Here is a 24,774-nt window from a genome sequence, read left to right as displayed (position 1 = left end):
CAGAATCGGGTCGTCGGAGGCTTCCACTTCTTTTATTGGCGGGAAACTGATTGTTACATTCTTCCAAGGTTCATCCATCAGGACTTCTTTCTTTTTCTCACATGTTTCAATTGCCATAATCAGATCTTCTAGCGGTTCTACTTTCGGTTCCGCCCTTTCTCGTGTCAACTGTCGTTCATCATTATGTCTTGAGTTTGTTTCTTTCATGCCTTTGACTAAGGATGAATATTTTCCGGACTTCATAGCTTCCTTTACTTTGTGTTTGAGCACCCTGTAGTCATTTGTATCATGTCCCGGGCGGTTGTGATAGTCACAGAATTTGGCCATGTCTGGGCCTTTGTATTTTCCGGGACTTTTTGCCGGACCTTTTTCAGTGGCTAAGATGTCTCGCGGCGGCCGCAAGGTATGATGGATTGTACCATGATAATTAGAGGGGGAACCTTGTGTTCTTTGGAAAGGTACGAAGCGATTTCTTTCCACACGAAAATTTCTATTTATGTGTCCTCTATCAACATCCTTCCCTCCGGAGCTATATACTGGTCCTCCTACTCCTCCAGCTGTCTCGTTTCCTACCAACCATATGTGGGTCTTGTCCATGAGAGTGGTGTACTCTTCCGGAAGGTCCCTTGACAAAAATTCTATTAGAGGCTGGATACGCAGCCCATGTACAAAGCCTGATATTTTTTGATTTTCATTGAGCCCCTTCATTAATGTTGTTTCATCGGTGTATCTTGTCATGAATTGTCTGACGCTTTCATTTTCCCTTCTTTTGATGTTGTGGGCCTCCAGATGCATCTTCTTGTACTTCCTCTGTTGCTCAAAGTACGACCGGAACTTGGTTTTTAAATCGTCAAAACTTACTACACTTCCTGTTGGTAGGCTTTCTAGCCACACTCTTGCCGCATCCTTGAGAGTCATGGCGAACATGTGGCAAGCAACCGGTACTATCCATTTCTGCATCCTTATCATTCCATTGAAGTGTTTCAGATGATTGTCAGGGTCTTCTTTGCCGTCATACATAGACATCCCTTTTGGTAGCCCGCCTTCTGGTAGCGGGTAATCTTCGATCCATGGTACAAAGGGTCCGGGCTCCGTCTGTACTATCATGTCTTGTGCACTAGGGATCCCGGAACCTCCTTGTGACATGTTCCCGCCCGACTGTTGGAAGTAGGGCTGCTGGAAGTGGTTGTACATTTGAGGGTGTTGTTGCGGTCGGGATTGTTGCTGGAATTGTGGTTGAAATTGTTGTTGGGTATATTGGCTTTGCCCATGCGGCTGGTTGTTTGTTGTAAAGTATGCACCGTATTGGGGTGTATAGAATTGGTTTGTTATTCCGGAGCCTCCGGTTTGGTTGTTTTGTGGGGTTACGAAATGTTGCTGCGACTGGGCAGGTGTATGCTGGCTATAAACTTGCGGTATGGGTGTAGGTTGTGTGAAACCGTGATATATTGGATTGTAATTTAATTTAAGCGGGTTCGGACACTTTCCATGTTTAGCTACCGTAAGTGTTACCGCAACAGATCTTCAATTGCCTCAACTTGGTGGGTTGTATGGGTCGTTGGTGCATTTGCTTGGACCGAAGGTGTACCTGTTTGAGTCGGGGGTATGTTTATTTGTGTCGGAGGTGTATTTGTTTGAGTCGGAGGTGTTTCGAAACCTGGAGGAGGACCGGCCTCCGCCATTTTGGGATGTATTCTCGCAAGATCTAGATGTTTTAGAGTGCAGATGGCGCCACTTTTTCAAGTATAAAGTTACCCTTGAATTAGTTTAAGGAGATCTTGTAAAAAGAGTGGAATATTAGTGAGGATGGTGACTTGCTGGCGATTCCCAATAGGTATGAAGTAACAAGTTAGCTTCACGCCACCAAGTGTATTATGTGTGTTTTATGGTGATTTTGTCATGTCTTTGAGTTGAGATCAAAGGCATGTATTTATAGGGACTCGTGGGGAGCTAGTTCTGGTCCCCGAAAATGTGACATCAGATATTTAAGAGGCTCCTGACGGGTGACCTCAGATAGTAAGAAACCGTTATTCGGTGTGTCGTTTACCCATGTACGAAAGTTGACTTTGAGGAACGAGACAACTAGTCTGATAGGGTGTTCAGACTATCGTCATTTGTGTACTGTTCTAGATTCCTTTATGAATCTGCAGCCTAATCATATTATTATGCGGATAGTTCCGTAGCCTAATCATATTATCCTGTGGTTATAATGACTAAATGGGTTCCAGACATGGTACGTCATCACCAACTAGTCCCATCTACTGCGAATATTCCGTCACCGAGTAGCTCTTTTATGATGTCGCGACTATATTTCCCCTGACATGTTATTGTAAAATTGTGAATTGTAAAAAATACCTAGTTTTGATATTCGTATTATATATGAGATGATTATAAATATTGTTTGATTGATGATTATTTATTATATTGAGTTATTAAAAAATAATATTTAATACATTTATTAAAATTATATATAGTATTGAATACATTAGATGAGGATGGTTTACTTTGTCATCCGGGATCCACCACAGGTTGGGTTTAAGAGTCGTGTGATGGATGTAATTAATTTACGCCTACAGGATAGTTTATGCAAATATTTCTAACAAAGGATGGATATGATAAATTGGGGACGGTTTATGTGATTATTTACTCTTATTATTATGAACTATATTGTTCAATTTGTTGTACGTAAGTATGTAACAACTTTCAAAATTTTCCGTTCTTTTAAACAAACTTTCAATAATCATCGTCCATTTAAAAATTTAACTGACATTAATTAACGTATCATCAAGTAGTCATTTTTACTGCACAATATGATCCATGAAAAAAATCATCTCTAATAAATATAATAAAAGAGAAATCTTAATTCAAAAATGAGAAAGTTTTGACCCTTGGATAAAACTCAACTATCAATTAGAACTATTACATCAAATTGCTAATGTCAAATACCTTTTATTACATTTTTTGATTTAATTTTAATTTAACAAATTCGAATATGATCATTAATTATGGAAAGTAATTTTTTATATTTTATAATTAAAAAAGTAATTAGTTTAATGATATAGTTATAAAAAATAATTCCTAAACCTTATATTATCATTTTTAAAATCATTTTTTTTTACTTTTGTTTTTAATTTCAAAAATTATGACTTTATATATCTTTTTATGATAAAACGTAATAAATATTGGTCATAGTTAACTTTTATAAGAATTTAATTTTAAATCGTTAATATCTTATGATATTTAAATAAAAGATTATTCTTATATGTATATGGTGTCTTGAATAATCAAAAGATAAAAAATCATAAAAAATAACAAAATCATCATTTTATTTCATCTTTTATTTATATTTGTTACATTATAAAATGGTACAATTTTAAGATAAAGCAAACAATATATATTTTTGCTTCAGTTTGATTGGTTCGATTTTTTATATGAATCCAAAATTGAATCATAACTTTCGATTTCAAGAAAATTAAAACAAAAATTATTGGTTTTTTCGCTTTTTGATTTTTCGGTTCGAATTATTCAATTTTCATGGTCTTTGGTTCGATATTTTCTCACCTTAATATTTAGCTTCCATATATGAACTTAAATACTTTAATAGTTATTATGAATTTTTTTGTTTCATGGAAACTTTTAGATACAAAAAAAGCTATTAATATACAAGTAAGTATAATTACAAGTTTTTAAAACTAAAAAAAGAAAGCGTAATGAGGGGACCCTAATCTCTTAAATCTTTAACTATCTTCATAGTGATATATGCATCAAACTCAAACTTGAAGCCCCTATATTTATTACATATGAAGATTAGATATATAGAGAATTGATTAACAAAATCTTTCGCTTTTTTTTATCTACACCATGTCAATTCCTTTTTAATATGTATACTTAAACTCATTTAATTATATGTAAGCAAAACAACATTATTGTTATTCAACACATTTTATATATAATTTATCAATATACGATATCATAAAACATTTGTATTTTTTTAACAACGAGCTATTAGATAATAGTTAACATTCGAAGCACTACAATGACATACAATTGGGCAGTATACGAAGTTCGGATCATGCATGTCTGGGATGAAACCCAAAATTCTCGAAAACCCACCCTAGTAATCCACTCCTACAAATGTGGAAATTGAGATTCGAACCCTGTTGGGTTTCTCCAAATTAAAGTCTAAGATCTTACCAATAGATCACTAACCCATTAACATCAAACATTAGTATCTTATTTGTTATATATGTGTATCCGTGTATGTAAAAATCAAATTTAAGCTTCGCATCATAAATGCATGTAAAAGCAAGATAAATAAGGTACTTAATAATAGAGTTTCAGCAAGGCTCCAAACAAAAAAGCCCAAAGAAAATTTTAATTGAAAAGCCAACTTAAATAGCCATGATTGTCAACAAAAGAATCGAAAAACAAAATTTCATAAAATATTCCCACAACATAACATAACTAATGCCAATTTATAGTATTTTATAAAAAAGATTATTTATTTTGATAGTAAATGATTAGACATAACACATGTCGCTCAAGAAACATGACACATGTCCATACATAACTCTTCTATCCTGTCTTATGAGTATTTCCAAGTTATTTAGATACAAGTATGTTTAAATATTTTAACACTTGTGATTATCTTTGTTCCGCAACAACCTTTGTATTTTGTTTATATCAATGAATAAAATACATTGAAAAGTACATCGTGACTCAATGCTACATACTTGACTTATATATATTATTTATATAGTTTCTGCACTCTAAGTTTCTCGCACTTACATTCAGTTATTTACTTTGTTGTTAATATCCACATGTGGATCGCATTCTGAACTGGTCATATCTAGAATTATTATATATATTATTTATATAGCAATTCTGACCTGGATATGACCAGTTCAGAATTGCTTGCCAGTCGGGTTAATCATCTTTTTGGGACTCGCACAAACGGATCGATGTTAATTATAAATTAATAAATATATAAATTTCAGGTTAGGAGTGGACCTAGAGGTGTACAAAAAACCGGTTAAACCCGAACCAAAAAAAAAACATGGACCTAAAATTGGTCAACAACCGGGTTTGACCCAACCCGACTGTTACTAACCGGTTTGGGTTTTCATTTTTTTATCGAGTTGCAACCGGGTTGAGATTGGGTCGGGCTCAGTTTTTGGTCAAAGAAAACTGGTCAAACATGGTCAATACCCACTCTAAGTTTGACCAATAACTGGCTATAGATTGGGTCGGGCTCAGTTTTTGGTCAACAAACCCATTATGCAGGATGTGAGACATATAAGACTGATAGGAACAAGGCGTTCCCTTCCCAAAAAGCGCTCGAGAACACCGGCGAGACGCCGTCCACGCCGCTCCACGCGGCGTTCTCGAAGGAACAAATAGGAGGCTGGCCGATTTTGGACGGGAGGCAATTGTCTATGGAGATGTGCCAACGGCTATTTTGGGTACCCACTCCAACGTAAACTTTTACCAACATTTTTTTTTCTTCCTTTCTCTCTATATATACACACATTATATATATATATATATATATATATATATATATAACACAACATCATACAACATATATACATACACACATTATATATATGAACCTTCTCTAGTACCGGGTTATTGGGAAAAATGACTTCACTCAAACAACGAATTAAAAACCGTCATGCTATTAAAAACCGAGAAACACACAACATGCTTACGGCGGACTTGATTGATCATCTTTCGTCGACCCAAGCACATGACTTTGATCCCGATAACGAGGTCCTCCCGGATCTTAGCGAGTACGTTAGTTCCGACGATGAGTAGCTTGTTTCTTTTTTTTAAATAATGTTGTAATATGTGATTTTTAAGAACTTAAGTTACTATGTTGTTATTAATTAAGAACTTTATTTTATTTTATGTAATAACTTAATTTGGTATGTAGGATATATGTTTTTATTAGAGTTTTGATAAAAAAAAAAAAATTGTAATTTTAATTAAATTTTTTGTTAAAAAAAATGAAAGTCAAACTTGGGGAAAAAAAGAGCCGAAGAACCCCTCAAAAAGGAACCCCTTGCTCCAAAGAACCTTTTTTTTTTTTTTGTCATGCCCCATCAAAAAAAGTGGATGGTATGGGGTTCTTGAAACCCTTACTCCTACTAATGTAAACAATTTTATTTGGGTAGTTCCCACATTGTATGGATATAGATTTAAAAAAAAAAAAAAAATTTAAAAGCGGAAACATGTGCAACCCTGTAAGTGCTAACTATCCCTTATTTTCATCTATAAGAGGCCATGTTACTAAAAAAGGGTCCAAATTATAGATAGCATGATATACATGAACATAAAAAGCCAATTTTTTAAAAAAGAATACCAAAAGTTATGATTGACCATTTACCTAAAATTCTGTGGAAGCTAAAACCGAATCACATCAAAATTTTGGATCTAACAACACCAACAGTAAAACAAACTAAATTTATCATATCTGTACATAGTTGTAATCTTTAACATATATAATCAGTCTGTTAACTATAATCAAAACATAGAATGTAGGCCATTGGCATAGAAACAACTGGAAAACTTTATGAGCAGCTTCGTTCCACAAAAAAAGTTTATGAGCGGTCCTGTCCAGCTTCTCAAGAAACATGTGACCCCGTTTTTGTAGGAACTTAGCCGTACGCCAGAATAAACACAAGTTCACTGACATATAAGCGGAATTCTACGAACAGAACCCTTGGTCAATGGTATTGCTCCCACCAACTAGGGATATAACCTAATCAAGGACAGAGTACGAGTTAACTTGCACAAAATTAGAAAAGCACAAACTTAACTGCATGGAAGGACAGTATCAGATATATCATGGACCCCAGTATCATGGATACCCTAATGACAGAAGAACCTCTTGCTTTCTGTGACCACTGGAGATGTCTGCAATGTCCGTCGAAAAAGATTGTAGTCTTAAACCTCCAAAACTGCAAAACCATATGGCAGCAGCAATATGAGATAGTGAAAAATTGGTAAAAGTTTAAAGACAACTAAACCCTGAAATGCAGCCAGCCTGCACGAATATTGGTTTAAACAACAACAAAACCAATTCTCGGTTTAATGATATTTAAAGAAACCAGTTCTTAGTTCGGTCTGGTCCAGTATAACGATGTCTTTATATTTAGATTTTCAGGACTATAAAACTCCAAATATGTGCTCGTATTTGATTTACAGTCTCGTTTGTGACAGAAACAGTTCTAAATCAGAACCAGACTGGTACCAAATTGGCTACATTGGTCCAGTTTGGTCCAGTCCGGTCTGGTAGTCCAATTTTATCCGGAGGTACATACGCAGTATTGATGAGGGTATAAATCAGGAGTATCTAAGGAAGAATACCTTGCTACATCATTTGAATTTTCTCAACATCTTGCAATCAGGTCAAACAGATCAGTACAAGTCGTTTCGAGAATCCCACAAAATGTTTGGTCAAACCTGGCACAGTTTAGCATTTCATGTTGTGTTGACGATTCTTAGCTGCCCAAGTTTTGGTATATACCTGGTCCCAGTCTCCCAGACTAGGACACATGTAAAACATGCTAACATGTACCCGTCAAACACCCTACATCTGGTTCATAACATGAACGTGTATATGGGACGGATAAATCACAGCAAATGGATGAAATTTTGAAGGCTCAAATCCAAGGTGTCCATCCTTCATACATATTGCAGAGATTATCCACACTAGTTGCTTGCCTAAGTAGATAATCCACTTGCTCTGCAATACTTACATCTCTGTGAAAGAAACAAACAAACGTCAGTAAATTTTCCTTAGATAATGAAAAAAGTGAACTTTATACCTGTTATCAGCAATATCTCGACCTTCTATCTTCATTTCAACTCTCCTTAATACCGAAACAGCATAAGGATTTTTACCTAGCCAACCAAACATCAATAGAAAAGCATTAATAGAAATAAATGAGATGACTTCACATAATACACGCAAGCAGGGAGCCAAACATTCAGGAAAATAGAATAATAAAATAACTACACATGCATCTGACTCTACAAGACGAGTGTAATAATCAAAACTTACTCTTTACTCTGCTGACTTGACCTTGAGTATCTGTATTCGGTGTACGGGATTTATGGCTTTCCTCGTCACATTGGGTACTGATTCTCATATTTGAAACTCCTATACTTATTTCAGAAAAACTTGATCGCGATGCCAAATCAATTGGGTTCTCATCCACGAAATCACCATCCACTTGGCTAGCATCCTTATCTCTGGACAACTCATACAGCGAAGAATTAGATACCTCTGTGTTTTCTTTGTTATCATATCTATCTGGATGTGGTTCAGTTATTTCAGAGCCAGTGAAGCTATTGATAGCACTTGCTTCTGTTGATGTAGGACCAGAGTCTGAGCTGGTATCATAGATACTATCTGGAGGAGATATCCATCCCTTATCTTGCAGATTGAAACCTGCTATCTGAGGCAACTCCTCATCACACTCTCCATCAGATCGTGAGAACAAGTCGTTCTCTTTGTTATCATATCCAATTTCATCTCCAACAATATCTTCCTGTGACCTTATTTCTTGGCTTTCACCCAGCCCTTCAAGTGCCTAGTAGCGATCACAAATGTCAGATAACGGTTTGGACCAACCCCAATTTTTTTTTGTTATTTGAGGTTTGAACTTCATACTGTAAATGCTTTGTATTGTGTAAAATTTGATTACAAAACAATACTTTTACATCCAAGAAAATCAGTAAAGGAATTTCGCAGCTTCTATGCGATTAAATACATTTTATACGAATTTTAACCTGTTTTAATCGCTCAACCAATAAGAGCTGCTTCCTTATTAGTTAAATATTTGAGCATAACCCATCTGACTGGTTAGAGATAAAAAAAAAAAATCTCACGTCCATTCATTTGTATAATAAATGGGTCAAAATTGCTACTCTATTGAAAGATCTCAAATACCTTGTGAAGATTTCCTGCATGGATATTTGCAGTTCGTGCCAACCTTGTAAGCATGGAATGTAGTCCCTTCACAGAATACGTAAGTGATGGAACCAAAGGTTTAATTACGTGACAAGCCTCGGTAATTTTTGTATGGTAAGAATGGTATATGGCTTGTCCATGAATGGGAGATATTTCTAACTTGGTCTCTCTTTCTTTCGTCATAGCCTCAGTCATAGCCTGAACATCTTCAGACAACACCGATTCCAGTGGAAGTACAATGCCATTTGCCTGTAGAACAGAAACAGAATATATTCACAAATTTCAGTAGAAGTTCTGTATATAGAATTTCAGATATCACTTATTATAACCTTCGAAAGATCCCCCATAAGAGAAGAATGTAATGCAGAAGCCTCTTTTCCCAGAGTATGAACATCATGTAGACCTTCTGTTATTGCCAAAACCTAGAAGCAAGATAGGGCACTAATAAGATTATATGTGTGAAACTGTCTTCCACTATATGATGTGAGGAGAGAAAATAATCGTCATATTGTAAACTTATGAAACTTCAAAACTCAGACTCAAAAGATATTATTGGTTATGTCCCTGTCCCTTCCGAAGTATCATACCTCGTCAAGCATGGAACCACACTCAGAAGTCAGAGCCGTGTGACCCCTGGTAATAGATCCAAAGGCAGACAATGCCACGCTGGCTTCATATGCACAATCTCTCATGGCAACAAAAGTGTCTTGTAAATCACCTGAAGGAAACGATAATCAAAAACATCATGCCGTACCAAAGTATAAAAGAGAGCATAACAGTTAATGATATTTTATATGGATACTGCAATTAGAGCAGCGACACAAGCGCGATCAAATAAGATTAACAAGAAATATGAGCTGAGGAAGAAATTTAGACCCATTTACAAATGGCTCGATTTGAGTGTAAATTTATCTGAAATAGGTCAAATGTAAAAATAGCAATATGAGAAACTTGTCAAATTGTCGAGCGGGTTAAAAGATGCCCAAAGTCCCTTATGCATACAACCTCCTAATTAAATTCAGTCAAATATTTAGATTCGTATTATAACAATTTCGCTTTTGTAATCATAAATTCATAATTAATACAGAAAATGCAAATGCAAAGAAAGTTTGTGGTTTTATCCATTCAGTACTGAACTTGACTTTTCTCAACTTGAGCCTCGTTTAGCCAGTTACCCAAACTGCCCATTTTCATATAATACATTCAAGGAGAACACATACCTGCTGCGGACTTTGCTTTGACAGATGCAACATGCATTTCATTGCTTGCTGCAATTAAACCATTTGAAGCAGCTTCCATCTTACCCCGTGCTAGCTCCCACTCGTGCTCTGTACCTGATGAACACCAAGCACAAAGTACCCGATATTTGTTATATATTGTAGTATATCACTCTAGCAAATTAACTGATACACTAGATGACTAGAAATTAACTGCTCACGTGTAAAAGAGTGGTAAGTGGCATCCAAATTTGCTACTGCATTGAAGTAAGCTTGCTGCCATGTCCTGCCATCAGCTCCTGTTCTGTTTGAATGAATTTCTCCAGAAATCCCAAGTATGCCATCTCTAGATGTTTCGAAATCCACTATTGACATACAGATTTTGATTATATCTGATGCCTTTTCTCGAGCACCCCATAACAGCTGACGACGTGTTGCTAAATGATCATGAAATTCAGGTGGAATCCCTGAGCTCCTAGTTGATGTTGACCCGGTCAAGCTCGAATTAGGACCACCACAAGCCCACCCCATGGCTCTCTCGAGTTGCCCTTCTGCTGTAATGGAAGTCTGTTCACAAGCTTGAAGGCCCTCTATTGACCTAACTACTTTGGCTACCGAAGACTGTATAGTTTCCAACAATCTAGGTCTGTTAAGGTTTAGCATAACTGGAAGGGTATTGTCATCACCAGATAGAAACTTGTGACATATTAGTCTGTAATTATGCAACGGGCTCAAGATGACATCATGCATCCATTCAAGCTGTAGAATATCCAAGCAAGTTTTATGCAGACCCTCTTTAAGTTCTTTCACTTGTCGTTTCATGAGTGCTGCAGCTGACATTCCAGCTCTTACAGTTTCATGTGCATTGCAGTACTCTTCAAGCATGAGCTTCACTCCTTCGATAGCACCCATATCTCTTGTCATCTTTTCAAAATCAAGGTCATTTTGTTTTAAATGTTCTATTTCAGTATCCAAAACGGTCAACAAGACTGGGGCCATTTTGTCCCTTAGATATTGACCAATATGTTCTTGAAGTTGGATAGTCAACTTTTTCTTAACAGCACTTGCAACCTGGTCAAATCCCAAACTTTGATCTCTTGACGAAGCTGCTACACGTATACACGAATCAAGAAAAGAATCCATAACAGCCACTTTCCACATAAAAAACAAATGGCTATCCACTATGCCAGAAAACTTCCAAATATATGTTGGCATTGCATTACCATAATTAAGTGAATCAGTAACTTGCAAAACTCCACTCGAGGAACCCGATGCTCCGCCATATGATGATAATATCTTATTAACCGATTCCAATTCAAGAAAGGGTTGAACTAATGCCAATAGAAGCGCTTTGTTTCTTGAATTCTGGGATTCATCTTCTTGTTCTTGACCAATCAAAAACTGAAAATTATTTTCAGCAGATATAAGAGCATTTTTAATACTTGCCTCCCTTTGTATCAAATTTGAAGTTCGAATGTCCTTCTGATTCCATGTTCGATGGAGTTCATTCAATTGGGCTCTGCAAGCTTCTTCTTGAGATGCAAGCTCATCAGCCTCCTCCCACGAAAGATGATCCCGCCCCTTAATAGCAGCCTCTTCAAGAGCCAGCTGTTGCTCAGTAATAAACTCCACTTTCACAAAATAGCTTTGTTCCAGCTCTAGAAGAGACGATCTCTCCATCTGGACATCAACCAGCTGTTCCAAGGCCGTATCAATTGAGCCCCGGATTTGTGAAAGAGATCCAAATGCATCCATGACTTCTGAATCATATGAAATTACAGATCTTACTACATTTGGAAGAACATTTTCAATCATTTGCGCAATCAAGCTCTTACATGAGAGCAAACTTGTTTTAAAAATGGAAGCCCAGTTTGTCTCCATAGAATCATCTGGTCTATCTTTAATAGCATCAACATGAGGCATGATGGATTTCTTTACTTCATTTACCCAACCTGCTACAAGAACACATTTCTCTATTTTCTCTTCAAACTCGCATAAAAGAGTATTGTTCGAAATTCTTGACCCACGTGAATGATTCAATACCTCAAGTAGTCTATGTTTAACCTCATTATAAAGGGAACTTACCGCTATGCCTACTAAAGTTTGCAAGTTATAATCTTTGAACATGTCTTGCTGTCGTGAACCAAAACTCACCAGTTGACCGGTTGACTGCAAAAATTTTGAGAAAGCAGCCATGAGACGATCCTTGGCTCGGGACTCGGTCTCTGAACCAATCGAATTCACCAACTCTCGGTACTCGTTTTCAACTCTCTCAATCTCATCAGCATACTTCTCTACTTGAAGACATAGATCATCATGAATGTTCTTCACTGTCTGAAAACTATTTTCACGGACCTTCGATACCAGTTCAGCACCCTGTCGCCTTGTAAGCAGTAGAACATCAGAGGATATGGTGCTAATTGAAAGTTTCAAAAGTTGAGCCCAATTGTGCATCGGGCTAGTTGTGACGTAATTTAGTGGCAAAATCCTTTGTAAAGCCAGTGAATATGTTTGAAGAGCTGTAACAGCAGCAGTGAGCCCCTCATCCATATCTGTCATAAGCTGAGAAACTTCACGATCAATATCGTGACATTGGACTTGTGTAGGCTCGGGAACAACAGTAAATGGAACCCCTGCGACCAGAACAGCAGATGTAAGAGAGAAAGCTTTTTCCTTTCCAGTTAACTGTATGTGGGAATTTATTTCAGATATTGAACTGCTTCTTAATGCATCAATAATTCTTCCATGTTTTTCAATCCATGATGTTGCTTCCAAGGCTTTCTCAGCTACAGAAGCCTTTGTTTGAGCAAATTCCCGCGCCTGCAACTCGAATAATGAATGGCTTTTCTCTAAATTGTTAGTTGCTTCTGCAACAACTGCTTTAGCTGATGTCTCGCGAAGAATTAGGTTTGATCTCTCCTGATCTGTACGATTGTAGGCGGCAGAAACAATCTCGTACTGAGTTAAGACTTCTGCAAACGTCTGTTGTATGATTCTTGGGGTCAGCTAAACTTCTTGAGGAACATAATCATAAGAAGCAAAACAGAATGTAATAACTCCAACCTACCTGAAGAGCAGATTCAACGGCTGGTAGTTTAGCCAATAAGAGATCATGATGTTCCTGGAGAGTTTGATATAATAAATTAGAACAATGCACCAAAAGGAACATGCTAATGTATAAGAAACATCACCATGGTGAACAAAAGTTGTGTCAGGAATCAGGATTGAGGAGTATTCTTTTCTGTGCAACAACTCTTTTGTGCTTATTAAGATAACTTTTATATGGGTACAGACCCATGGAGACGGTAGTTTTGTGGGTCAACCAGCCTAGCATGCAAACAACACATACTAAAAAAATGACTTGTTTCAACACAAACCCGTTTTGACCCATCTTGACACATATACTTCTCATGTAATTATAAAAGGCTATATCTCAGTCACAAATTAACCAACTCTTCGTAGAAGAGTTGGCCACCAGCTGCCACTTTCTAGGAGCAACCTGGGTTCGAAGCTTGCCAGAGGCAAAATTGAATTTAAGTGGTTGAATTACCTTGACACTATCCCTGTTGGGGGTTATGTGGGTACCAACTCGGTACATGGGATCAAACGGTTCCTATCAATCTACCGTTTTTTTTTATATCTCAGTCAAAAATTAGCATCTTGAACTTGAAGAGGAATATTTCATGGCCTAAAAGTCACAGAAATTTAGCAACCAAAATGAAAGTGATAATACCTGCAAAGCAACACGGATTTCTTGCACACGAGAAGCAAAAAGACTTAAGCTAACTGCCAGCTCCATGCCTTTTCTTTCTTCACCGACAATCGCAGCATCATCATGGAAATCTCCACGTGTCCACTCCACTAGAGGATCCCAGACAAAAACCTCCAATAACATCAGGAGTACATCTTTGTTCTTCTTCAAAATACCAAGAACTGATTCACAGTTTTTTCTGAAGGAGCCTTCCGTGCCCATTAATCCTAAAGCTGCCTCGAGTGTTTGCGTCAGACGGAAGGGCACAATTTCAGGGACCTTCAACCTTTGTCCTTTGTCAAAGCACACATTATAATCAATGTGGACAATATCACCACTATGGAAGTCCAAAAGAATATTATCCAGATGCCGGTCTCCAAGGCCCAATATGTGACCTACCATGCTCATGGCTGCTACACTTCCAGAATACCTGAAGAGAAAGAAGGTTCAACTGAGAAGCAACATCATTCCATAGCTCAGCACGTATCCTATGCAAATATATTAGTTGATTGGTAGGTGGTTGTACATGACTACATGCAGATATGAATTACAGGGTGCTTATCGTAGCGAAACAGGACAAACAATTGAACCGCTAATAGGACTAACCTAAAGAGATCAAGATACTGTTTAAAGCCAGTGCAGTTCCAAACAAGACAATAACACAAACACAAGCTCCGGGCTTTATAATTTTCAAAAGAACAAATACAACACAAAGTTATTTCGGTTATAAAGACAAAGAACTTGAGAACTGGTTATCAGATAAACTTAAACCAGTTTCAGTGTTTTTAATAAATCTAGAACTAAGAGCAAGATTAAATAAGCCGGTACCAGTCCAGACCAGATTGAATTCTTAGATACAAAGTTTCAGAGTCACACAAGGAAAAGCTATTTTAGTGAATATGAATTACCTTTTCATTTTTAAGCGGAAGGATTTGAAACCTTCACTTGCACACCACACTTCTTGCTGAAGAAGCTGTTTAGGAGTCTCCTGCATAAGGTCCAAAAGAACTTTTCGCTTGACTTCATGAGGCCAGTCTTTTCGAGAGATCACTCTTCTAATGCCTTTCTCCTTGAGTGCTGGTATAATTTTACCATAAAACATATCCGTAGGCCGAGGTACATGAGATTGCACCGAATTCTTTGAATTGCCAGAAGGACCCCCTGAAACTTGTGCAGCCTGGATACGGGTCTGCCAAGACTTATAGACACTATAAATACTTGTCACATTTTCCACCCACTGAATTAAACCTGCTCTACCGCTAATAGGTGTCACCGAATAATGACGAATGCCAATAGGGGAAGAATGTAGAAGACCATTTACCGCTTGCAACAGCTGCATTATTCTGGCATCAAGACGTAGGTCTTCACGGCCTTTTAATAGATATGGGTATGTTTGACCATCTGACCCCACTATAACAAGTTTTTTAGGTTTCGTTTTTGTTGGCAAGATAACTATTTGTTCAGAGAACGATGCAATTGTGACAATACCCTGAAGAGTACTTTTTTGATCCCGTTCAGATTCAGAAACAGTAAGTTGTTTCTCAAGACCGGGCATTGGGACATCAGATGATGATAACAGAGCCAGTTGAGGTGCAACTTCTGACAAAGATACTGATGATTTTCTCTGATAGGATGATAAAGATGCAACAATGCTATCAAAGGGTCTCCAAATGTCCCCAAGTGCAGCAGCCGATGCAGGAGTCTTGAAGTTTGAAATGGCTGCTTTGATCTGTCCCATATACTCATTGTGGAACCACATCTCATGAGGTGTTTCAGGTTTCCTAGAGGTAGAAGCTAAACGACGTTCCAGGGTTACTACAATGGGCGCCATCATGGCAGAGTATTTTGCAGCGTTTATCTTGTTCTTCTCAGCGTGGCTAAGAGTTGCATTCTCTGCAATACGTGAGGCCTCCTCCTTTAGCAGATTTATCCGTCCAGTTACATCTAGAAAATTACACAAAAGATATGGGTAAGAGTATGCCAAACACAGCAGTAGAGAGAGATGGTATGATGAGCATCCATGAATAAACTTATGGTAATTAATTAGCAAAAAAAGGCAAAAATATAGCAGAAAACAATAAACAGATCCAGCATATGATTAATGTTTGGTATCCCCTTAGGTCTAATACCTTTCAGGAGATCATTTATTACACCACTCAGCCCCTACACATTTTTCCAACCAAAATAAATAAATAAATAGATAAATAAAATAAAATGAGGAAGGTTATCACTTTTGTATGCAAGAGGCTTGAGTTCATGTAGTAAATGCTAATAAAAACAACAAGGATCTACTGCAATGATTAAAAATAAAAATAAAAACAAATAAAGAAAAACGAAAAAAATATATCCTTATATTCTAAATGCTTGTTTCTAGTAAAGGCCTATATGGTAAATGTTGTAAATATCAAGCCATCATGTGTTACAGACACTTTGGTTAATAATTTAGAATTTGGAAGAATTACATGTTGCAAGCATGTCTCAATGTCTCATTATAAATGGTATCAGAAAACTGGATCATGTGGTTTATCATTTCATAATCCTGAAAATATAAATGCTACTTCAGAACTTATTATCGAAATTCAATTTTGTCAAGAAAAGATACCTGAGTGAAGATCTTGCAATGTGCTGAGCCACAACTCTTCCCAAAGAATGGTTACATTTTCAAGTTCTTTAATCATGAGCTGAACGTCCAGAACTAATCTTGGATATTGCTTGTTCTGCAAACAAAGTACGAATGCTTAGTCTTTCAGTGCTATTCTACAGCAAGGAATTCATAATCATGGAGTCCAATACCGCAATGATGACATACTTTTAAAAAATGGTTCTTATACATCTTTCATGTTTGTATACTTTATACATGGTAAGGGGTTGTTCAACACCCTAATGTGCAATGCTATCATTTATAGTAGGAAAGCTTTTTTGAGTACTAAAACTTATAATCCTAACATGCCTAATCAACTCAGCTAATGACACGTGGATTCCACTCTTCCTCTTTCCTCATCTTCACCTAAACTCGCCATGTGTCTTGATCTCCTTAGGTATACTTAGGCTTATGAAATTTAGTCATATGTATCATTTTTGAAGTTGTTTATACCAGACTACATATATACTCCACCAAAAGTACAACATGCTCTGAGCCTCTGACATAATCTCCACAATCCCAGTGATCAGACAAATAAACCATCACTCGTAAAGGTTTTTATGCCTTCGGAGCTAATAAAAATTCTTCTATTTGTTTCAGGGTATTCATATGAGCATATGTAGATTATCAGGAAAATACCAATGACCTACAAAAGTTAATATCAGCCAGCATTAAGGTTGGCCTTATGACTCAAAGGGTTTATTATGTTCATATTTCAAGCACATAAAACTTGATAAAGCACCTTTCACCCTAGCATATAAATTAATCATTACAAATGAGTAATGCACAAACATCAATATGTGTAATTAGTAGGTAAGAAGAGGCAAATAACAAAACGAAAGCACTACCTAAATTTTGACAAAATAGACACTCCTGTCAACCTAACATGGCCTCACCCATTCCAAATATACCCAATTTGACTCGCTACCTAAACAGCCCAGTTCCAACTCTAGTACATAAACATGGGAAATATAGAACTAAGGCATTTAAATGTATGAATGAAGCTCATGGAAGACCTATCCCCATGCACTAGTCCATGAGGATACAATCACAAGGGAAGCAAACTGGAGAGGTGGTGTGTAGAGGGTGTCCACATATATGCCTCTATCACTTACCAAACAGGCCAAAATTCGTTGAAGCTCCTCTGAAGGATCCACTTCACTTTTACTAATATCAACAAGGGTTGGATAAATTATTGACCATGGAGATTGCCTTGCCAGCATTATCAGAATGCTTTCAAGTTGTTTCCGTACATAATCTTCAGGATGAGAGCTTAATCGAGCAAATAGTTGTGGTGTTACTTCCTTCAAATAGGTATACTAGTCAGAACAGAAATGGTAGCTTCCAATATTCAAATAGCAAAAAGGAGGGTACTCACCTGCCATGGCAACAAAGGAACTACTGCAAGCGCAGGTTCCAAGATAGCTTTTAACTCAACCCCATAATTAAGAAGAATATGCAAAACATAAAGTGTAGCTTTCAAAGTATAACTGGCATTCTTTCGACCTTCCTCACCACCACCAGCAGCTAACTGACCACCCCAGAGCTTAGAAGTAGAATGTGAAAGGTAACTTATAAAACCTTGAGCCGCATGCCCAAATAGGGATACCCGTCGCTTTCTTAAAGACCAAAAAACATCAACCAATTCGTTAAGCAATAATAAAGTGGTTCCCTCAACACCAATATTTACAAAAAGAAAGAACTTTTGCAACCGAGAAGTAACAACAGAAGATAGGCATTCGCAACTAAAATTTTCCGCTCCAGGTTCTCCAGCAGCAACCTCTATTATTTTCACTACTTGCTGCACCACCGCATGTGTGTAGTTTTCATCACGCCCATGTTCAGGAGAATCAGACATGAAGCTGCTATCGTGTGGGACACCACCCACATCTTTAGCATTTCTCTCTATCTGAAGAAGATCAAAAAAAACAGATTTGACTCTTGAGAACTCTTCTATTGTCAATCCGAATCTGTCAGGTAGAATTTCTGAACCAAGAATCGGAGAAAAGGTACAAGATTGGAGGGCAGTATCACTTGGATTCTGTAGAGTTGCCTGAGCTTGCGCATAACACCAAGAAGCATAAGAGATCCATGACTTTCCCATAGCAGGGCATAGATGTGTAGAGAGCTTAGTAGCTGTACCTACAAGTTCCTCAACAAAGAGATTTGTCTTCAATCGAGAGCTCATACTATCATCACTATGCTTTAGTTCTTCTCCACATATTTCCGATCGTATCCTGAGAATAACATTATCCAAACTGACATCCAAATAGTCTTTTCTAAACCAACTTGAAAGTTTCAAGCAGGCCTTTGCCTTTAAAGCATCATCAGGAGCAACGGAAATGACAGCTGAAGATGGAACCATTGATGGACTAACAAATGACCATAGACCTGTATAAGCCTCTTCAAGCTTGTTTTCAGTACGCATCATGAGAATGCTTTCAAATTGCACACTTAAGAGGATTAATTTATGTGTACTTTCTTCAGAAGAACCTAGATCACACTTGTTCAAATAATCAATCAGCCGATTTGCCAACATTAGGTTTCTCTGTTTACGGGATAAAGTCAGTAAATTTAAGCTGAGATTTAGAGTCAATGGAGAGGTAGAATGAATGGTTCGATAAATGCGGAGAACTTTCATCCAGGGTTTACAATCTTGATGGATGTGATTACTTGAAAACTGCACTTCTCGAATATACGAGCTTAATAACAATGGAAGTTGTTGCATGTCTTGTGCACCTGAGATCTTGCAACTCTCTTCAAATGCAGATATGCAATGCAGCTGGTTAACATGTTCAGCTGATTCTGTCAACCCATCAAGTGGCAAAATAGAGAATGTTTCATTCAGCATTAACTTCGCCTTTTGTAGTTCATGATGCACCTTCTCCACCTTCCCCTCTGTATTGAAGAGCATTGCCTGTAAAAGCAGCTGCTCGCTTCTTTGCAAAGCTACTTTTGGATCAAGTGCGAGTTCATTGCTACTTTTAGGGGTCAAGTCAAGGCAAGCCCATGCTGACTTGTAATCACCGTCATCGAAATGAGCTAGAGCATGAATCACATTTAATTCATTCCCTGCCATTGTAAGAGCACCAGAGTAGCTTTTACCAACATGCTTAGCTCGAAGCAGCTGTAACTCTGATAGCCAAGATTCAAGGGATTTCCAATCCGAAACTGCACTGTAACTTTCAATTATACGATCTATAGCGAACTGTACACCTTCAGAACCCATAGAAGCAAGTGACTCTTCTGTTTGTAATAAATGTGTGAAGTGAGCAGCAGCCTTTTCATACTCACCTTGTGATTGATAGACAAGCCCTCTGATCCATGACAATGATCCAAATCCTCCATCATCAGCCATACTTTGAGTTTCTTCCATAAATAAAGGAAAAAAGGTGACTGATACCCATTTTTGCAATCCTATTAAAGCTTCAGGCTCGTGATTCTTACACAGAGACAATGTCATATGCCTTAAGACCCTCAAGATATCTCCAGAAAACCTAGACTTCAGGTTATGGAGGTTTTCTATGACTTGGGTCCTTGACTTGTCTTTCATAGATGCAGCCACTAAGCTTTTAAGCTCTTGAAGACGCAAACTACAATAATGAATTGTAGCATCATGGCACTGGAGGGCAAGCCCTGCATTCATCATTGGCTCGCATATTCGAGAAAACCATTCTTCACAGACCTTTTTATTTGCTCTGAAGAAAACTAAACTCTGGCGAGATGGAGATGGTAACACAGTTGATCCATCATAGGCATTGTACACATTTTTCTTCAGCGACTCAACAAAATCAAGTAATAACCGTAATGGTAACAAATGGGCATACGAAGAACCTAAAATATTTAGGTTTATATCACTTTGGTCGGTATGAACCTGTAATACATGTGCAACATCCAAAAGCATCCGCTCCAACGCAGCAAAAGTTTGTGAGGGCCCACCTAGATTGGTCCGCAGGCGTGTAGTAATACAGTATCTAGCTGCTTCATGTATGGCCCACCATGCTCCTGCAAGGAGATTTACTGAACATATTCTTTCAAGAAAACCTTCCTCCACGTTGATGTCTAGCCATAAGCTTGTTGCATACAAGTTTCCCATATCCTCTTGTTGGGTCAAAGCAAGATCCCTTGAATTTCGACAAGTATGAACAAGCCGTTGGATCCATGAAGAAAGAGGCACCTTCCACCTTTGTGAAATGTAGCTTAAAATGGAGACAAGCTGCTTTGAGTGAAGCTGTTGTGGCAGTTGCTTCAGGGCAAAAATTTGCTTCCACTGCATTAGTGGCCTATATTTTGTAATTGCTCCATTGTAATGCATGCCACACATATATATTGTGACAGGCATTGCATGTGAAAGCAACTTCAAAAATAATTCTTTGATATCTTGGTCTGGATCTCCAAGCTTTTCAAGAATAACTTCAGTTAAAGTATACAATTGTGAGGGGTGTATGAATTTTAAATAGAGAAACATTTCCAACACCAATGCAACCTGACACCTCACTTTTGGTTCCCTATCTGATGCAGCATCAAGAACAGAGAAGACTAGTTCACCAAAAAACTTAAGATAGCCACAATCTGTATACTTTGAACAGTCATACATATGCTTAACAGTCTCACAATATGCATGTATCCATTGTAATGCTTCTAATTTAACTGCCAAAGGAGATGAAAAGTGAAGAGCTCTCATAAGGAGTACACTATACTTCCTGAGGTTACAAACTAAAAGTTTTTCATTCTTATTATCGAAGGGGATATCCCCACTCTTGTTTTTCCTCATTGATAACTTACTAAGAAATTCCACTGTACTTAGCCTATTCAACATCTTAAAAATACTTGCTTGCAAATCTACATATCCCTGAAGAGGTTGATCGAAAGGATTCAGATTCTCAATAAGATGGTGTATCATTTTCCCTGATCTATTAACATATAAAGTATCAATTTCTGGTTTGCCTATCAAAGTACTCCCACCCCCCAAAGAAACACAGCTCAGGAGTACTTTCAAATCAAACTTAAAGAGTGCAAAGATCTCGGTTTTAGAGCATAATTTAGGGGCCACAAGCATGCTCTTTAACATGTTTAGCTCTTTGAGTAATGAAGACATTGCACATTCGACAACATCATTGTTCCCATGCTGAAGTAAGACAACATATGTAGCAGCAGCACTTGACGTCACCAAGTGATTCGGATGCAGACGAAGCTGAGATACTGGTGAATCAAACTGTAATACTTTATGTACAGATGAAGATAAAAGGCCAAGCTTTTGAAGTGATAATAACTGAAGATTCGTCTTGAGGACCCCATGAACCTGAAAAGAAGTGAGCTTCTCGGCATTCTTTGTTTTAGCATCTTTTTTCATGTCCAAGCTTTGAAAGAGGACGTCAACTGCAATACTATAGAAAGATGAAAACCTCTCGCTCAAAATTTCAGCTAAAAGAGTCAAACACTTCCAGGAATCAACAATCCAATTTGACCAGCCATATTTCTTTCCAAACATTGACAAACATCCCAGCAATTGAGGAAGCATTTTGCTGAGTGGGTCTTTAATATCTTCAAGTAAATGTATCTCTAGCAAACCAGAAGCTGTAGATTGCAAAACTGTAGAAAAACAAGATAATAGCACAAGCAACCTTTGACGCTGTTGTGGGGTCCCTGGGATTCCATCCTGAAGCAGCACTTCCATGTCACCCAAAAATTTTGAAAGCAATCCCAAGGAGAACTGCAAATTGTTGACCCAATGTTTCTGAAACTGCAAAAAACTATTCATAATGACACTCCTATCAGCTTCAGCAAGGTCAGGTATCATAGCCCACCCAAGAAGCAAGTCAACTATGTCAACAAAATGGGTCTGGAAGCAGACGAAAAACTTCAAAGATATCAAAGTCAAAACAGTCAAAATCCGGTGCAGTAAACTTAAGGAGGTTCTCTCATCCTCAAGAAGCTCTTGACAAGCTTTAAGAATAGGCAATGCATATCTCTCAGTAGCTCCAATATCGCCAACACTGAGGAACTCATGGAGACCTTCTGCAGCAAATTCCACAGTCCCATCACCAGCATTGACATTACTAAATGATGGTACCGCCCAGCCAATAAATCTATCAACCAAATTTCCATTTAAGTGGTGGTTTTGCCTTCCATTAGGGAGTGAACATAAGACAGCACACAAGGCACCATAGGCTGTGGCTGCAGCTTGACGTACAGAATATGATCTACATAAAGTGAACATACTAAAAGAATTACAAACAATATAGAAATATATATTTGGTATCTTGTACATAAAGTTCCGACACAGGAAACATAAAAAGAACCATTGATTGTAAATCAAACAGTTGATCATTATGCATATTCGCCCCAAAAAATTGTGGAGATGCCAATAATTAATCTGATCATTGCAGAAACGTATATACTTGACTGAATGACAGCACTGTGAGAGCAAGATCTAAGATATAAGTCAAAAGCTTATTTAAGAGGTAACAGCAGCTTGCTACAAATAGAACATACAGTACTGGAAGATATACACAAAACTCATGTAAATTAAAAGATTGTAAGTAATTTGGAATGAAAAAGCTAGGAGTACGGCGTGGGTTTTCCATTCCACAGGGTTCACTACTGAGCTTCTAGTGCCACTAAAAATATGTACGAAGAGTTGCTTTAACACTCTGACACAAAGTACCTCAACTGAAGTATTCTATTATAGTTAACATTTGTTCATAAACTTCCAAATTACTAATGTTAGAGTATAGTTAGATGTTTGGAAACATGCTTTGTATACTTTCATGAGGTACAGTAAATGACAAGTCCTCTCATAGTAAGACTTATGATTACAACACCGTAAATTTCAGATTCATTTTTAAATTAGGTCATCTTTGTTCTCCCCTAATTCGTCATCAAAATATCATTTTGATGCCCGGGTACAAAATTACAAGAATCTACATATAGTAAACGCTATCTGAAACCATTATCCCTCTTAATAAGTGACTCCAGAAAGCAAATCCTACCTTAGCTAAAATACTTAGGTCCACTCATGATCAAAAGTTCGCTTGTTTAACTTACAGGTTCAAATAAGCATACATTAACAATTTGTGCACTTTATCATGTATTATTACGCATACACTCAAATAGATTAATAACCCCAACCCGAGTAAATTAAATATATATTTTAAGATAACTAGAATCTGCTGACTCCAGCGTTGCAGTTAAATTCAGGATCCCAACATGTTGCGGCATTGTGAAGTTCCATTACTAGCTACTGTTTCCAAAATACATACTTCTAGAATCCTACTATATACGTTCGTATTCCAAATTGTTACAAATGCTAAGACCTAAGTTAATAGACTTATGGATATGTAGCACCTGGACTATACACTGTCTACATTATATATCTAAGAATCTCATCCTTCATACTAAACAATTATATAAGCATACGCATACGGTTTTTCATCTATACACGTATCTCTCCGCACTCTCACGAACACCACACGCCTAACAGATTTCTAGCTCCAACTTTTGACTCTCGCCGACACGTAAAAACAATCCAAATTTCATTTATTAGTATTTCTACAACCTAAACTAGGTTTAGCATATGTACGTATCGATATTTATCAATACTAACCTAAAATATTAAAAACAGTTAACAATCATTCAATTATACATCACAATATCAAGCTGAAACTATAAATAAATGTACGCGTGTGTATATATATATATATAGAGAGGTATATAGAAAATTAACAATCATTCAATTATACATCACAATATCAAGCTGCAAGTATAAATAAATGTGCGTGTGTGTGTATATAGATATAGGTATATAGATATAGAAATACTTGTCTGCAATGAGTTGTGAAAAGCCTTGGGCGAGAAAAGAAGCAGAATGAGTGACAAGAAGGGAGTTGTGAGGATAAACAATGGCTCGATGAAGCGAATTGATAGCGGCTAATCGAGACGGCTCGTCGTCTCCGTTTTCGGAAGGAATTTTAGGTTTTGATGAAGAGGAATCGGAGTCTTTAGGAAGAGCAACTGAAATTAGAGCAGCTAATTGTTGCTGTTGATGATGTAAGCCTTGAATATTCATATTCATTGTTGGATGATTTTTGTTATTGTTTTGAAGTTTGATTTAATTTGCATATTATTATTATTGTTATATTACTCGTATTATAAAGTTATTCAGTTTTGAATTTTTGTGAGATGA

The 24,774-nt window shown here is 37.2% G+C and overlaps 1 protein-coding gene across 1 annotated transcript; it reads right to left on the bottom strand.

The window, feature by feature from the left end:
- Positions 1 to 6,451: 6,451 nt before the first annotated feature.
- On the bottom strand, positions 6,452 to 24,774 carry LOC122598883. Its single transcript, XM_043771363.1, has 16 exons — positions 24,410 to 24,774; positions 17,968 to 22,792; positions 17,705 to 17,893; positions 16,551 to 16,665; positions 14,857 to 15,892; positions 13,931 to 14,378; positions 13,265 to 13,318; positions 10,419 to 13,179; positions 10,201 to 10,314; positions 9,568 to 9,698; positions 9,310 to 9,402; positions 8,960 to 9,229; positions 8,069 to 8,600; positions 7,833 to 7,908; positions 7,372 to 7,767; positions 6,452 to 6,962 (listed from the first exon to the last, which is right to left on the bottom strand). The coding sequence occupies exons 1-15, from the start codon at positions 24,661 to 24,663 to the stop codon at positions 7,668 to 7,670; spliced, it is 10,998 nt and encodes a 3,665-aa protein (XP_043627298.1). The 5' UTR covers positions 24,664 to 24,774; the 3' UTR covers positions 6,452 to 6,962; positions 7,372 to 7,667.

Source organism: Erigeron canadensis, chromosome 5, assembly GCF_010389155.1.
Source record: "Erigeron canadensis isolate Cc75 chromosome 5, C_canadensis_v1, whole genome shotgun sequence".
Classification (NCBI taxonomy): domain Eukaryota; kingdom Viridiplantae; phylum Streptophyta; class Magnoliopsida; order Asterales; family Asteraceae; genus Erigeron; species Erigeron canadensis.
The sequence above is the reverse complement of the archived record's forward strand: the minus strand, read 5'-3'. Positions and strand labels throughout refer to the sequence as shown.

What these genes read in the sequence shown, in the direction of transcription:
- LOC122598883 (XM_043771363.1), bottom strand. Translation starts at nt 24,663, where the DNA reads ATGAATATGAATATTCAAGGCTTACATCATCAACAGCAACAATTAGCT. An exon ending in TTCCGCTTAAAAATGAAAAG is followed by an intron (nt 14,379 to 14,856) that starts GTAATTCATATT and finishes CTTTCTCTTCAG; the next exon opens with GTATTCTGGAAGTGTAGCAG. An exon ending in ATGCAGGAAATCTTCACAAG is followed by an intron (nt 8,601 to 8,959) that starts GTATTTGAGATC and finishes GATCGCTACTAG; the next exon opens with GCACTTGAAGGGCTGGGTGA.